At 38.0% G+C, this 16,589-nt stretch overlaps 1 protein-coding gene across 3 annotated transcripts in view; it reads right to left on the reverse strand.

Moving 5' to 3' along the window:
* ZNF300 (zinc finger protein 300) overlaps positions 1-11,624 on the reverse strand; it is a 47,701-nt gene extending 36,077 nt beyond the window's left edge. The window contains exons 1-4 of one of the 3 annotated variants that reach the window (XM_065875078.1): positions 10,940-11,063; positions 10,591-10,697; positions 9,993-10,003; positions 368-1,378 (exon numbers count right to left, since the gene is read on the reverse strand). In XM_065875078.1, the coding sequence (XP_065731150.1) occupies positions 368-1,378; positions 9,993-10,003; positions 10,591-10,697; positions 10,940-10,973 (1,163 nt within the window). In that variant the 5' untranslated portion in view covers positions 10,974-11,063. Of the gene's footprint in view, positions 1-294; positions 1,836-9,992; positions 10,004-10,570; positions 10,698-10,939; positions 11,067-11,573 lie in introns of those variants that run through there. The other 2 variants (XM_065875079.1, XM_065875077.1) reach the window with 2 other exon arrangements.
* Positions 11,625-16,589: the final 4,965 nt, after the last annotated feature.

Raw genomic sequence — 16,589 nt, forward strand, 5'->3', positions numbered from 1 at the left:
TATAATCAGGAACATGTAACTTCAAAATAGACTACATGTAATTTGTTCTGTTATGCTAATCATTCAGTTCCAAATCTTAAAAGTTTAACATGCCGAAGTGAAAATTTATATAAACAAAACTTTTTTATTGTCTTGTATTATCTTTGATAAAAAAAATTAATTACATTAGAAATATGATTTCATTTGTAAAATAGTACCAACAAAGATGCCTAGAAACACATTAAATCTGTGAGTTTTGTTGTACTTATTAAGGCTTGAACAGATACTGAAGGCTTTTCTATGCTTAGTCCATTCTTATGATTTCACCACTATATGAATTCTCTGATGTACAGTGAGTTGTGATTTCTGGATGAAGGCTTTTCCACATACAGCACATTGATAAGGTTTCTCCCCAGTATGAATTCTCTGATGTACAACAAGGTCTGACTTCTGGGAAAAGGCTTTTCCACATTCAACACATATATAAGGTTTCTCTCCTGTATGAATCCGCTGATGCCCTGGGAGGTGAGACTTTTGAGAGAAGGCTTTCCCACATTCAGTACAAACGTAAGGTTTTTCTCCTGTGTGAATCCTCTGATGTCCAATGAGATGTGACTGCTGACAGAAGGCTTTTCCACATTCACTGCATTTATAGGGCTTTTCTCCAGTATGCGTTCTCTGATGTATAATAAGCTGTGACTTCCGGGAGAAGGTCTTCCAACATGCAGTACATTCATAAGGTTTCTCCCCAGTATGAATTATCTGATGTATAATGAGTTCTGACTTTCTGCTGAAGGCTTCCTCACACTGAGCACATTTGTAGGGTTTCTCCCCTGTGTGAATTCTTTTATGTATGATGAGGTGGGACTTCTCACAGAAGGCTTTCCCACATTCAGTACACTCATAGGGCTTCTCTCCAGTATGAGCTCTATGATGTATAATCAGCTGTGACTTCTGGGAGAAGGCCTTCCTACACTGATTACATTTATATGGCTTTTCACCAGTATGTATTCTCTGATGTATAATGAGGGGTGATTTCTGGGAGAAAGCTTTCCCACAGTCACTACATTCATATGGTTTTTCACCAGAATGAACTCTCTGATGGATAATGAGGGATGATTTTTGAGAGAAGGCTTTTCCACATTCAGAACATTCGTAAGGTTTCTCCCCGGTATGTGTCCTCTGATGTACAATGAGATGTGATTTCTCACTGAAGGCTTTCCCACAAGCACTACAACCATAAGGTTTCTCTCCAGTATGAATTCTTTGATGTATAATGAGCTGTGACTTCTTGAGAAAAGATTTTCCACATTCAGTACATACACAGATCTTCTCCCCAGTTTCAACATTCACATATTGAATAAGAGATTGTTTATCGCTGATGATTTTTTCATACTGACTACCTGTACAGTGTTTCACTCTATTATGAATTTTTTCATGCTTAGAATAGGAAGAACTAGGTGTTCTCCCACATCCAAAATTCTCATCTGTGTTTTTTCTTGCAAAACCCCTATTACAACTGAATAGGTTTACAGTAGGTTCCAAGCTCTTTTCAAATGAATCACACTTATACAGTCTTTGTCTTGAAGTACCTAGGTCTGTGCAGTTATGAAATATTTTTCCAAATGCATTATATGTATAGTTTGACTCTTCAATAACTGTTTTGTTGTTGATGATTGTGACTTGCCTGAGAAGTCTGTCTTGATTTTCCTGATCTCTCTCCAGCTGGTCGCCTTGCCAGACCTTTAAAATGGAGTACAATGAATGATCCCTTGTGACACTTTCCAGTATGTCCTTAGGAAAGTAAACATCTCCAAGTGTATCCAAATGATGTGTGTCAAGTCTAGTCTCCCTGTCTGAAAGAATAAAATTGTAGAGATAAAATCAAACAGATAAAAAGGTTGAGTAGAGGACAGAAGAGGTGAAACAAATGGATGATCCAGGATGGTCCATGAAGACAGAGAACCGGGCGGGCAACAGTCCATTTAAAACACAACAAAACATGTAAATTTATTGGGTAAGTAACTAAAGATGGACTTTACTTCTGATAATGGTGGCATGAGGTAGTCACGGACTTCCCCTCCTCAGAAAACAAGTATAAAACTGAATAAAATAATTTTAAAAACAACCAATTCAGGACACTGGAAAACTACCAAACGCAGGCCACAAGGTGAAAAGTGTTTACTTGTCAAAACCTTCTACTTCATTAGGTAAGAATGGGGAGTTTGTGGCATTCTTTCCTAAGGTTTTCCTGTCTTGCACCCCTAGTTTATGGGGCATTGAGAGATAACACAAATCCACAGAATACAGTTTTATGCTGATAGTAGAGCAGCTAGGAATTTAACAAGGAGAATTTGTATGCAAAAGAATCATAGAAAGGTTGAGATAATGAACTTGCCACACATTCCTACCTGACTGCTAAAATATTTGTGAAAAGAGACCCTAGTGAGCCCAGCAGTGATTGAAAGGCTGGGGAAACTTGCAAATTTCCTATGCTTTTAAAGTGTTCTGAGACATGCACAATCCAGGTGGCAAAGAGTAAAAGTCATACTGGCTTTAGGTGTCTAATAAACCTGTCCAAATCATTAGTTCACATCTATAGCCAGGCTTAATCAAACAAACAAAACTAAGCAGAGATATTAGTGACGACACTCCACAGGACAGAAAGATGTCACAGTTTAAGCCCAAGCAAGTGCCTCTAAAACAAAAACTCTCAGAAGGAACAAAAGGATCCAAAGACGCTATAACGTACTGTCTACAATGTAGAGCTTTCAACCAAAAATTACTACACATATAAGGGGAAAAATGTGACCTATACTAAGGAACAAAATCAGTCAATAGAAACTGACTCCAAATGGGTGCAAATGTTGGATTTAGCAAAGACTTTAAAGAAGCTATTAAAAACATATTCAAAAAACTAAGGGAAAATATTCTAAGGAACAAGTGAATAAACTGACAATTTCAAAAGAGGAAAGAAGAATATAAAAGAACCAGTTTGACTATAAGAGGCAGGAAGAAGAATTTTTGAGAGTAATGGAACTTTTCTGTATCACGATTGTGGTGGCAGTTAACTTACTCTATGCCTTTTTCAAAATTTAAAGAAAGAGTAACATTTATTTTATGTAAATTAAAAAATAAAAGAACCAAATGAAAATTCTAAAGTTGAAATGAAGATTTCACCAGATGGGCTCATTAGTGGATTTGAGACAGCAGAAGGCAAAATCAGAATCAGTAAACTTGAAAATATATCACTAGAAATTATTCAGTCCAAAGAACAAAAAGAAAAATTATTAAAAAAATAGAATCTCAAGATCTGTGGAGCAGTTAGGCATTCCAGTATACGTGTAATTGGAGTTTAGAAGGGGGGGGGAAGAGCCAAAAGAAATCTGGAGAAATGTCTTTAAAATTACCAAATTCGGTGGAAAACATTAGTTTGCACATAGAAGAAGCTCAACAGACCACAGGAAGGATACCAAGACAACTAGCCAAATCAGAATTAAACTGCTGAAAAATAAAGGCAAAAAGAAAAATCTTCAAAGCAGCAGGAAAAAGTGACGCATCATCTATCAAAGAATAACAGTACTGTTGGCTGAATTTTCAACACACACACACACACACACACACACACACACAAAACTGAGGTCAGGAAATACTGGAATGACACACAGTCAAAATACTAAAAGAAAGCAACCTGTCAACCAAGAATTCTACATTCAGTGAAACTTTAATAATGGGGAAATGAAGACATTTCCAGATAAACAAAAAAAGTTACCAACAGAACTGATCTATAAGAAATATTAAAGAAAGTCTTTCCTGCTGAACAAATAATACCAGATGATAACTCAAATCTACAAGACAACAGAAAAATTTTAAACTATTTGGGTAAATATAAAGGATTTAAATATGTATAATTTTAAAAATATTTCCTTCTAATTTCTTCAAAAGACTTTTTAAAGCAAAAACAGTAACACTATACTGTCAAAGTTATGACAAATACAAACGTAACATACATGACTAAAAGAACAAAACAGCACAAGGTGGTTCAGGAGGGCAGAAAATGGAGCTATGCTAGTGCAAGTTTCTATAATTTGTGAGAGAAAAAAAAGCAGTATAAACATAAGGTGGGTTATAAGAAAATAAATATATTGTAATCCCTATAGCAACATCACGTACACACACACACACACAGACATACACACACACACACACACAACTACCAACTAAAAAATAAACAGAGGAATGAAAATGGTCTATTAAGGACTTCCCTGGTGGTACAGTGGTTAAGAATCCACCTGCCAATGCAGGGGACACGGGTTTGAGCCCTGGTCTGGGAAGATCCCACATGCCGCGGAGCGACTAAGCCCATGCGCCACAACTACTGAGCCTGTGCTCTAGAGCCCGTGAGCCACAAGTACTGAGCCTACGTGCTGCAACTACTGAAGCCCGTGCGCCTAGAGCCCATGCTCCTCGACAAGAGAAGCCACCACAGTGAGAAATCCACCCACCGCAACAAAGAGTAGCCCTCACTCGCCACAACTAGAGAAAGCCTGTGCGGAGCAACAAAGACCCAGAGCAGCCAAAAATAAATTTTAAAAAATAATAATTAACAAATAAATAAAATTCAAGTCATATATTTAAAATATATTTTAAGAAAAGACAAGTAGACAAAGAAAATCAGTAAATATCAATGAACTTGACTTAACTGACATCTACAGATACCCCATCCAACAACAGAACACACATTCATTTCAAGAACACATTAATCAAACATCAGAATAGACTATATACTGGGCTTCAAAACAAGCTGCAATAATTTTATAAGGATGGAAATCATACAGAGTATATTTTCCAACCATAATGGAACTAAATTAGAAATAAATAACAAAAAGAAATATCAGAAATCTCCCCAAATATTTGGGAATTAAATAACATATTTGTAAATAAACTATGTGTCGAAAAGTCCAAAGAGAAATTAGAAAATAACTTGAATTGAATGAAAATGAAAACACAAAATATCAAAAATTGTGGGACACAGCTTCATGCTTAGAGGACAAATTATATGCAGGTAATCCTCATTTTGCAAGATTTCAACAAGCATGAAATTTAGTTACCACAGTTTAGTTAAATAACACCAGTCTGCCAACAACATAGTTCACACTTTAATGACCACAGTATGTCTAACAGCATAAAGTACAAACTTCACTGCTAGCTCTTCAGTCCATAAATCACTAAATAAATAACAGATACACATCATGATCAGTACCCAATCATTTCACTTCTTTCAAAGTCTGTTGGTGACTATTAATTTCACATCTGTTGTCCAATATATATACAGACAGCAAAGTGTGTAGCTTGTTTCTTCCCTGTATCCCATTGATAAACCCACGTGACATTATCCAAATTACCCTAATCATCCAAAAATGCGTAACTGAAAGAGGGAACTGACCAACAAAGATGTAAATGCAGCAAAGAAACAACACATAACAACACTGGATGTGATTAGAAGATAGCTGACCATGTTGGCATTGCCACTATTTATGAGACTTTAGATATGCAGCCAGAGGAACTTAGTGAAGGCAAACTTTATCAACATAAATTTCTGGGTTGTGATGGAAAGGATAAAAATATTTCAAAGAAAGTGATGCCTAAATTTTCACATTACCTTCGACATATTTCACAACACTGAAAGCACAAAGGAGAAAATGTTGGAAGCTGACCCAACCTTAGAAAGTAATATGACAATTCACTAAGGCACAGAGAACATGTTAACTCCTTATCATAAGTTATACAATTATAAGAAGGCAAGCACTGTTCAAACCACTCTACATAGAGTTTTTTAAAAGAAATAAAAGACATTTTCAGTGCTTCCAATGTTTTAAATTGCAGGGTAGTAAATAAGTATTAGTTTTACTACATTTTCATTTCTATAAACAGTTATAACCAACAGCAAGATAGCATTTTTTTTCAATTTTTTTTTTTTTTGATGTGGACCATTTTTTTTTTAAGTCTTTACTGAATTTGTTATAATACTGCTTCTGTTTTATGTTTTGGTTTTTTGGCCACAAGGCATGTGGGATCTTAGCTCCCCAACCAGGGATCGCACCTGCACCCCCTGCATTGGAAGGCAAAGTCTTAACTACTAGACCACCAGAGAAGTCCCCAAGATAACTTTTTATGTTTTGACGAAAAATGTTTAAAGGTCAAAATCAATTACAATTTTTCCCGCTGATTATAAAAATTACTTGGCAAAGTTCTGGCTTCCATGGTAATTTTTACGGCCCCTCACTACCATACAAAGTAAGGACTATCTATATTTAAATGTTCATACTAGAAAACAATAAAGGTTTCAAATTAATGATCTAAGCTTCTACCTTAAGAAGCTAGAAAAAGAGCAAATTAAACCTAAAATAAATAGAAGACAAGAAACAATAAAGATCAGAGTGGAAATCAATAGAAGATAGACAAACAATAAAGAAAAATGAATGAAATCAAAACCTGATTATTTGAAAAAAAATTAATGAAATTGTTATGTTTTAGCTAGTGATGAGGAAAGAAAACAAAGTATCAGTGTCAGGAATGAAAGACAGAACATCTCTAGAGATCCTATAGACATAAAAGAACAAAAAGGGAATATTATGAAAAAAATTTATACCAATAAATATGACAATTTAGATGAACTGGAAAAATTCCTTGGAAAAAAAAACAACCTACCAAAACTGACTCAAGAAAAAGTAAATAATCTACATAGATTCACATCAAGGAAAGAAACTTAATAAATAAAAATCTTCCCACAAAGAAATGTCCATATCTAGATTGGTAAATTCTATCACTATAATAAACCATAACCATGAATGTATCAGTTTTTCTCAATCTGCGAGTCCTTCTAGCAAATCAGCAGAACTGAAGGTGGTCTTGCAGACCCCCAATACAACTAGTAAACCAAATCCAGCAACATATAAAAAGAATTATACACCATCACCAAGTGGAACTTATCCAGAAATATAAGGTTGGTTTGTTGTCCAAAAATCTATTAATTAAAATTCATTAACACATCACATAAATAGATCATTTCAACAGATGCAGAAAGAACATTTGTCAAAATGCAACACATTTTCATGATAAAAACACTCACCAAACTAGGAATAGAAAGGAACTTCCACAACCTGGCAAAGGGCATGACAACCTACAGCTAACATAACTTAATGGTAAAAGACTGGATTTTTCCCATAAGATCAGGAACAAGACAAGGATGTCCACTCTCCATTCTATTCAACATTGTACTAGAGGTTCTAGCCAGGGTAGTTAACCAAGAAAAGAAATAAAAAGCATCCAATGTGTAAAGGGATATTTAAAACGATCTCTATTTACAGACGACAAATTCATTTTACATGGAAAATCCTAAAGAATTAGCTAAAAACTATTAGAACCAGTAAACTTTGTGAGTTTGCAGGATCCCAGACCAATATTCAAAAATCAATTGCATTTCTATGCACTTGCAATGGACAATCCAAAAATATAGTTAATGAAACAATTTCATTTACAATAGTATCAAATAGAATAAAATACTAAGAAGTATGTTTAACAAAGATGTACACAACTTATACTCTGAAAACTATAAAACATTGCTGAAAGAAGTTAAAGAGGATCTAAATAAATGGAAAAACATTTCATGTTCCAGGGATCAGAAGACTTAATACTGTTAACATGGCAATACTCCTCAAATCGATCTACAAATCCAACCAATCCCTATCAGAATCTGAAGACGTTTATTTGTGGAAACTGATACTCTGATTCTAAAATTCATATGGACCCAGAAGAGTCAAAACAATGCTTAAAAAGAAAAACAATGTTGGAAGAATGATACTTCCCAATTTCAAAACTTACCACAAACAACTGTAATCAAGAGAGTGTGATATTGGCTTTAGAACAGATATATAGATATATAGATCAACAGAATAGTATAGACAGTCCAGAAATAAACCCTTTCATTTATGGCCAACTGATCTTTGGCAAGGGTACCAAGACCATTCAATGGGAAAAGGAGAGTCTTTTCAATAAATGGTGCTGGAACAACTGGATTACCACAGGCAAAAGAATGAAGTTGGACCCTTACCCCACACCATATGCAAAAATTAACTCAAAATATCCGATCAAAGACCTAAATGTGAGAGGTAAAAGTACAAAACTCTTAGGAAAAAAACACAGGGGTAAATCTTCATGACATTGGATTTGGCAATGGATTCTTGGATATGACACCAAAGCACAAATGACAAAAAAAAATAGATAAACTATACTTCATCAAAATTAAAAACTCCTGGGACTTCCGTGGTTGCACAGTGGTTAAGAATCTGCCTGCCAGTGCAGGGGACATGGGTTCGATCTCTGGTCCAGGAAGATCTCACATGCCGCAGGGAAACTAAGCCCATGCACCACAACTACTGAGCCCACGTGCCACAACTACTGAGTCCACATGCTGCAACTACGGAAGCCCGGGCACCTAGAGCCTGTGCTCCGCAAGGAGAGAAGCCACAATGAGAAGCCTGCGCACCACAACCAAGAGTAGCCCCCGCTCGCCACAACTACAGAAAGCCCGTGCTCAGCAATGAAGACCCAATGCAGCCAAAAATTTTTTTTAATTTTTAAAAAAGAGTTAAAAACTCTTCAATGTGTGCTTCAATGACACAATCAAGAAAGTAAGGGCTTCCTTGGTGGCGCAGTGTTTGAGAGTCCGCCTGCCGATGCAGGGGACACGGGTTCGTGCCCCGGTCCTGGAAGATCCCACATGCCGTGGAGTGGCTGGGCCCGTGAGTCATGGCCGCTGAGCCTGCGCGTCCGGAGCCTGTGCTCCGCAACAGTGAGAGGCCCGCGTACCGCCAAAAGAAAGTAAAAAGAAAACATGGGAGGAAGTATGTGCAAATCATTTATCTGATAAGAGATTTATATCAAATAAGAATTCTATACGAAGAATTATATCTATATAACAAACTTTACATGGAAGTTCTATATAGGAACTTTATATAAAGAGCTCATAATTCAATAATAAAAGACAAATAACTCAATTCAAAAATGGATGGGGGGCAAGATAGGGATAGGGGATTAAGAGATACAAACTACTATGTATAAAATAAATAAACAAGGATATATTGTACAGCACAGGAAAATATAGTCATTATTTTGTAATAACTTTAAATGGAGTATAATCTATTAAAATGTTGAATCACTATGTTGTACACTTGAAACTAAGATAATATTGTAAGTTAACTATACTTCAAAAAGAAAGGACAAGTGATCTGAATAGACATTTCTCCAAAGAACATAAATAAATGGCCAATAAGCACATGAAAAAATGCTCAACCTAATTAGTCTTCAGGGACCGTTTTGGTTCAACATACAGTTGCTATATTACCCAGCAATTCTACTCCTAGGTACACACCAAAGGAAAAAAAAAAGATATGTCTATACAAAAACTTGTACATGAATGTTAATAGTAGCATTAGTCATGTAGCTAAAAGGTGGAAACAAGCCAAATATCCAACAACTGATGAATGGATTAACAAAATGTAGTATATCAATACAATGTAATATTATTCAGCCAAAAAAGGAATGAAGTACTGATACATGCTAAAATGTGGATGAACCTTGAAAACATTATGAAAGAAGTCAGTCACAAAGGACCACATATTATATGAATACATTTATATGAAATATCAAGAATGAGGCAAATCAATACAGACAGAAAGCAGATTAGTGATTGCTTAGGGCTGGGGAGATGGGAAGAAGGGGTGTGATAGCTAAAGGGTATAGGGTTTCTTTTGGAGGTGATAAAACTGTCTTAAAATAGACTGTGGTGACAGTTGCACAAATCTGTGAATATCCTAAAAACCACTGCTGACTTTAAATGGGTGAACTGTATGGCATATGAATTATATCTCAAAGCTGCTTAAAAAAATAATAACAGAAAATTTCAGGGTACAGCTAGTGAAACATAGCTGTAGTCACAATATGTAACCAACTTTATATTCCACTATTCCCCAATAAATATCTTTTATTAAAGTCAAGTAAGCCTAAAAATTTTCTATCAGATAAGCCATGTTGATTTCTAACTCCAAGGATTTGTACATGTCCTTTCCTAGAGCTTGCCCTCACCTTCCTCCTTCTGCCTAAGCCACACTTCAGATATGCTTCAAAGTAGCTGGTTCATGCTTTGAAAAATGCCTTCTTAAATTATGCCACATCTCTTTAGACTATAATTTTCACTGAACCCCTGAAGCAGTAACTATATTGGACATGCAATTTTATATAGCTGTAAATCTTGATGTCTTGTCTTTCTATGTATAACCTATGTTCCTGAAAAACATTTGCCTTCTATTGTCTTTGACTCTTTTAGAAAGGTACTAAAGATATGATTGTTGAGTGAATCAATAAGAAATTTCTCTTCTGTACATGGCTCACTACTACTGAATTAACTAGTTGTCGAATACCTACTACACACACAGCACAGGAGCAAGAAGGAATAGGAGTTATCAATCTGGGTGGAAATGTAACTCTTAGTTGCCAACCAATTAAAAACAAAAACAAACTGATATTTCACTCCCTTTGTCTTCCATCTGCCAGATTTTCACCTGGATAGATCCAATTTGATATGTCTCTCTTCATAATCCATGGCTCTTCTCCTTGTTCCAACTTAGATATGACACCTGGTTTGGAAACTGGATACCCTATGATAAAAAAAAATTGAGGAATTGAGTTGACTACACTGAAGAAAGAAGAAAAGATACAGTTTTAGGAGCCCTACAATGAAGTTGTCCTGCTGGCCCTCAGAACAGTAATGACCTTCCACTGGAGAGAAGAAAGAGAGCAAAAAGTCACAAGTAGGTCAAGAACCCACCCAACTCAATCAAATTCCAGTGAGAGGCACTGGATTGGCTAACTCTGAGTTATGTTGGGAAGCCATCCTTACCCACTGAGACCAGGTGGCTGTAGTTCTCCAGCATTACATCCCTGTACAGGGTCCTCTGAGCAGGGTCCAGTTGCTGCCACTCCTCCTGGGTGAAATCTACAGCCACATCCTCGAATGACACTGGACCCTGTAATAGCATGCTCCTGTTCAATCTGAATTGATCATTCTCATCATTTTTACCATAGTATACAAAACTACACTCCCAGTTCTACATTATGCCTATTGAGAAAAATGATGTAAAGATCTATCTTCAGCAAAAAGAGTCAAACACAGCAAGAGAACAGGAAAGCAAAAGAGACCTAATCACAAATGGAAATTTAATCAAGGCAGCATCCACTTCAAGTAAGTGGATTATTCAACAAATGTAGATGAAAATGCAAATCATGCATATGATATTCTCTAACTTTCCACTGTGTCTTCTCGAAATTTATATATAACGAATATATATATATGAACTAAGTTTAATAGTGGTTTCATGTGGTTTCAAAATATATAATCTGCATATTACATAGTAACTCTTTTCAAGTCTTTATCTTTCATTCTCTCTACATTTTCCCTAATCCTAATTTTTGACTTTCCACTCTTTTCTATTTCATTGTATGGAAATCAAGTACAAAGTAAGCAAGCAACTCACCTGAGACTTGGTCATCTTCTGCTTCTCTTCCAAAAGGGAAAAGGTCTGAGGAATCAGGACTAGGAGATAGAATGGAGCCTCCTGGAACCAGAACTGACATTCACCAGTCTAGAAACACTACCACCAAAAGTCACATGGATAACAGGCCACCCTGTAGAAGAAGGTCATTTGGTCCTACGGAAGAGTCCTTACCGAACCACCATGTGAAGGAAGCCCTCTTGTGATTATAATATGATCACACAGAACTTGGACAAGGTGTATTTTTAATTGGATGAATGCTGATATGTTTTCTGTTGACTTACTAACACCTTATTGTTCCCCTTTGGACCAGCAATTATATTTGTTATTCTATATGCAGAACTACCATAAGACAATAATCATGGATATATATGTAAAGATGGAGCAGATCCCTGGCAATAAGAATGGGAATGACGAAGTAGAAAACTGCTTCTGTTTAGGGAATATGCATTCCCATATTCCCTAAACAGAAGCAGCCAGTAAAATCCTAAGAGCTCTTTCATGTTTTCCCCTAACTTGGCAAATTCTCTTGCCAAGTCAGTATTCATGGATTGAAACTGTTGATTTTGTTAATTTTAAGATGTTTTCTGTTTAAATTTTTATTGCTAATTTTTAATAGTGCAGTTTCTATATTAAAAAATATATAGTTATAGGTTGGAACTACTGTTAAACATGAACATACCACAATGCAGCAAGATAGTTACCTGGTAATCTTCTCAGTCCCAGGATGGGTCATGCAGACATGGCTGAACTCATTTAGAGGAAGTGAGTCCTCTCATGATAGGAAGACTGTTTCATATAGGGTATCCCAGGCTTTGTCAAAATAAATCTGGAAGAAAACAATCAAACAGTCATGCTCATCTCTGAACGCCCAGCTCTGCAACAAGTAAACAGCAGACATTTAATAAATGTTTGTTGAACAGAATGTAGAAGGACTGCAATAAACTGAGGAAGAGGCAGGGCTGAAATCAAATCTTACATGAGAAAGAGAAAAAGCAGCCCTTCCTATCTGAGAACTGGGCTGGCACTCATAACTCTCCTATTTAACACAAACAATGACAAGAAACACTTACATCAGACAGGCCACTCCCTGACCAGGACAGATCTAGACAAAAACAACACCTCTCTTAAATCATACCTGAACACAGACAAAACATCAACATTCTCCAATTCACAAAATACCAAACATCCCCCTCTCCCAACTAACATGAAGGATTGCTACTTTTTTACCTATCACACCTTTAGCTTCAACCTAGTCATTCTTGTCTCTAGATAAGATTTATTAAAATTTCCACTCACTGAATTACCCCACTTCCTGACAACATCCAATTCAGAGCTAGGCCCGTTCCCTACACCCTCCTCAAAATCACCTAACACAAGGCCAAATCCTATAACAAGTGTTTTCTAACACCCTCTTATCGAGACACCCTTAACGCTCCCCACTGTGTACGTGTTCCTAACTAGATGCAAGAGCAATAAACCCAACTTATTCAACTACAGGGTGTTCCTGGTAGTTTTTGGCTCGACGGAATTGACAGTAATAATCCTGTCCCTTTAGATTTGTTTGGTCTTACATTCAAAGGATGTTTTCTTCTGTGATGATATGAATGATGGAAAGAGATGATGACTTGAAAAAACATCTGAGGAGGGGCTTCACCTTGAGAGCAGCCTCTGACCTACACAGACTGTAAAATGAGGCATTTCCCAGTAAACTGGGACTAACCTGTATCAGCTCTGGGCCCCATTAATAACCTCTAAAAATCACTGAATCACCAGGTGCAGAAATCAGAAATCTCAAAGAGCACCTCCACCCCCCACTCCCTTCACAGCACTGGCCATATAGGTCCACAAATCACTGGCCACACGGATACCCCATCAGCGCACAGGCCCGCGGTCCCTGACCCACAAATAACACAGCTCTCCCTATGACTGATCCACATACATACCCAACACTCACACTAGAGACTCCCCACCACTGACCCCATAGACCTTCAATTACTGACCCTCATGGACCGCCGTCCCAATAACAATTTCAGTCTTTCTCAAGTCTCAACCCATAAATCCCCCTTCTGACCCCCAGCTCGATTATCAGGTCCCAAAACGCCTGCCACAGCTTATCCCAGTACGGATGTCACATTCATAGCGGCGAACTCTCCCGCTTCCTGTCTGGGTGAGCAAAGCACGAGGCTCCCAGGCCTTCGCTGTTCCGTACCGGGCATTTTGGCCGCTCCACACCCTGAGCGGCTTTGTTCAGGAGGCAATATGGCCGCCCCCAAGCGCTGTGTCTCACTGGGAGCCGCCATCTTGAAAGGCCGGCCAGTTCCGTACAAGCAGAGGAATTCAGTTTATTCGGAACCTGAAGCTGGGCTGTACCACCGCGGCAGCGAAGGGAGGGGGAAAAGATGACAAAAAGGAGAATTATACAAATGCGTAAGGTAGAAGCTATTGCAGACTTTACAGGATTGGGGAAGAATCTGCAGTAGGGCAGTACTTTACTGGAAGACTGTAACTGGTTTAAGAGGAATTTGGAATGGTGCAATCCTTTCGTAGGAGAGTCTACTGAAAAGGTCTGCTAAATGGTCCAGGAGATTCCAGTGTGGGAGAGGGGCAAAAGTGATGGAAAACTTGGGCAGCTGAGAGGGGCATGAACAGTTACTTATGCTAATTATTATAGGAAATCCTCCTAGGGGAAATTACAATTATGGTAATAAATCGCAGGGGGCGATTGACGAAAAAAAGGAAAATTGATGGATAAACAAAAAGGTCCTACTGTATAGCACGGGGAACTATATTCAATATCCTTTAATAAACCATAATGGAAAAGAATAGGAAAAAGAGTATGTGTATATATATATGCATAACTGAATCACTTTGCTGCTTTGCTCTAAGGCACAAACTAACACAATATTACTTCAATAAAATTATTTTTTAAAAAAAAGAAAATTGAGACAGGGAAGAGGAGACTGAAACACAAAATAAAGGAGAAACTGAGGAAAAGAGAAAGGAAGCCTAAGGGACAAAAAGACCTAAGGCATAAGAACAGAGAGTGGAGACTGGAGGACAAAAGGGGGGAAAATGAGGGACTGAGAGTGAGAGACTGAGGACAGAGGCAAAGGAGAATGAAGGAGAAGGGGGGATTGACAGATAGAAAAAAGGAGAAATGAAAGGAGAAGACTGAGGTGGAATGACCCACCATAAAGTTTTGTCTGGAACTGCCCCAGGAAATCCCTCCCAGGGACTTCAAAAGTCCTGCTTTGGGAGGATGGCTGGGGAAAGTTGGAGAATAAGTACAAAACCCATGAGGTGGTCCCACAAGTAAAGGTGTAAGCAACACTGTTATCCTCTCAAGTGGATAAGGCAAAGATTTTATGCCTTTCCTGGTCTTTACTATTGCTTTTTTTTTTCCCCTTGGCTGTTGATGCTGGCAGTCATGATTTGCAGTTTACAAAAATGGTTTATCCACTGTTGCATCACTCTGGAGTGATACAATTTAAGTGTACAATTTAAGTGCACTGCAATCATAAGCTTTAATAATTAGTCTGTGGCCTTGTCTGTGCTTTGTACTGATATAGTACTAGTTTAATTTCTAACAGTGTGACTATTATGACCATGTTTTCTAAGAGTTCAGATAATGAAAACGAGAACATTTTTAATACCAATGACAGCATGACCCAGACATCACCAACAAAGACTCTTATTTTAATAACAGATGTAAAGACATATCCACATCTAGATTAGGGAAGTAAATAACTAAAACAGTGCAAACTGCAAAAGATGAAAAAAGGAATTTGGGATTGGGCATGGTGGAGGAGGGGAATAAAAGCACATATGGAGAATTAAATTTAAAAGTCAAGGATGAGACAGACAAATACTTCTAAGTAAATAAAAGGGTTTTTTTGGTTTGTTTTTGGTCCCTCGAAAAGACACCAATGCTGAGTTGAAAATAGTGGTCGTTGAATTCGACTGGACAGATCACTCCTAAAGGGAATCTAGGCAGCAGAAAAGAAACCTGTCAACTGGCCCAAAGTGCCCCCAACACTGGGTGTACTTCTCACCTGGTTGAGATTGCCTACTGGGTGTTTAAAAACCAAAATATAGAGGATAAAAAGGCCTGGAGGCAAGCCCACCTACTGGTTGTTGCCCTTCAGTGTCAACCAGACGGCATGGGAATTTGAACTAACTACCCACGGAGATTCTTGACCTGTTGAGTGATCCCCAGCCTCCACCAAGGTATAGCAAGTCAAGAAAACTAGTACGCAATCAGTGCGCCATATGTAAACAAGAGGGGCACGAGAAGAGACAATGCCCTCAGCGCCCCCCAAGGTGGATGGAAATGGCAGAACCTGGCCACAACCCTCGAAGGCAGATGGTCCAAATAGATGAAGAATAATGGGGCCAGGGGCTCCTAAGCCAGCACTCCAATTGACCCCCGAGAAGCCCCGTCTGAGACTGGACACTGGGGAAAAGTCTGTTGAATTCTTAGTCAACACTGGTGCCACTTTCTCAGTTCTGAACACCAGATCAGACACTCAGACATAAGAGTTGTAAAATTATGGGAGTATCAGGGAAGGCCCAAGAACGGGCATTCACAGAGCCATTAAAATGCAAATTGGACAAACACGTCACCCATTCCTTCCTACACATTCCCAAATGTCCTATATCCCTGATAGGAAGGGATATCTCACATAAATTAGGAGTTACTATCCACCTAATGGGAGACAAACTGGAGATTGGCATTCCCCTAGACAGGGGGCACAAGATGGTAATGTTAATGGCTGAGGACAAACTTCCCTGGACAGATCTGAACAATTAGATCAAACAGCTAAGGGATGGTCTCCTTGCCTACGGGCAGTAGTAGCTACTGCAACCCCGCTAAAGGAGGTTGAGAAGTTAATGTTCAGACAGCAAATCACCATATGAACTCCACACCAGTTTCAAGCATTTAGTAAGCTCTAAGGGAACACGTCAGTTCAAGTCCAGGCTACACTTCTGGATACC

The sequence above is a fragment of the Phocoena phocoena genome, chromosome 3 (assembly GCF_963924675.1).
Source record: "Phocoena phocoena chromosome 3, mPhoPho1.1, whole genome shotgun sequence".
NCBI lineage: Eukaryota > Metazoa > Chordata > Mammalia > Artiodactyla > Phocoenidae > Phocoena > Phocoena phocoena.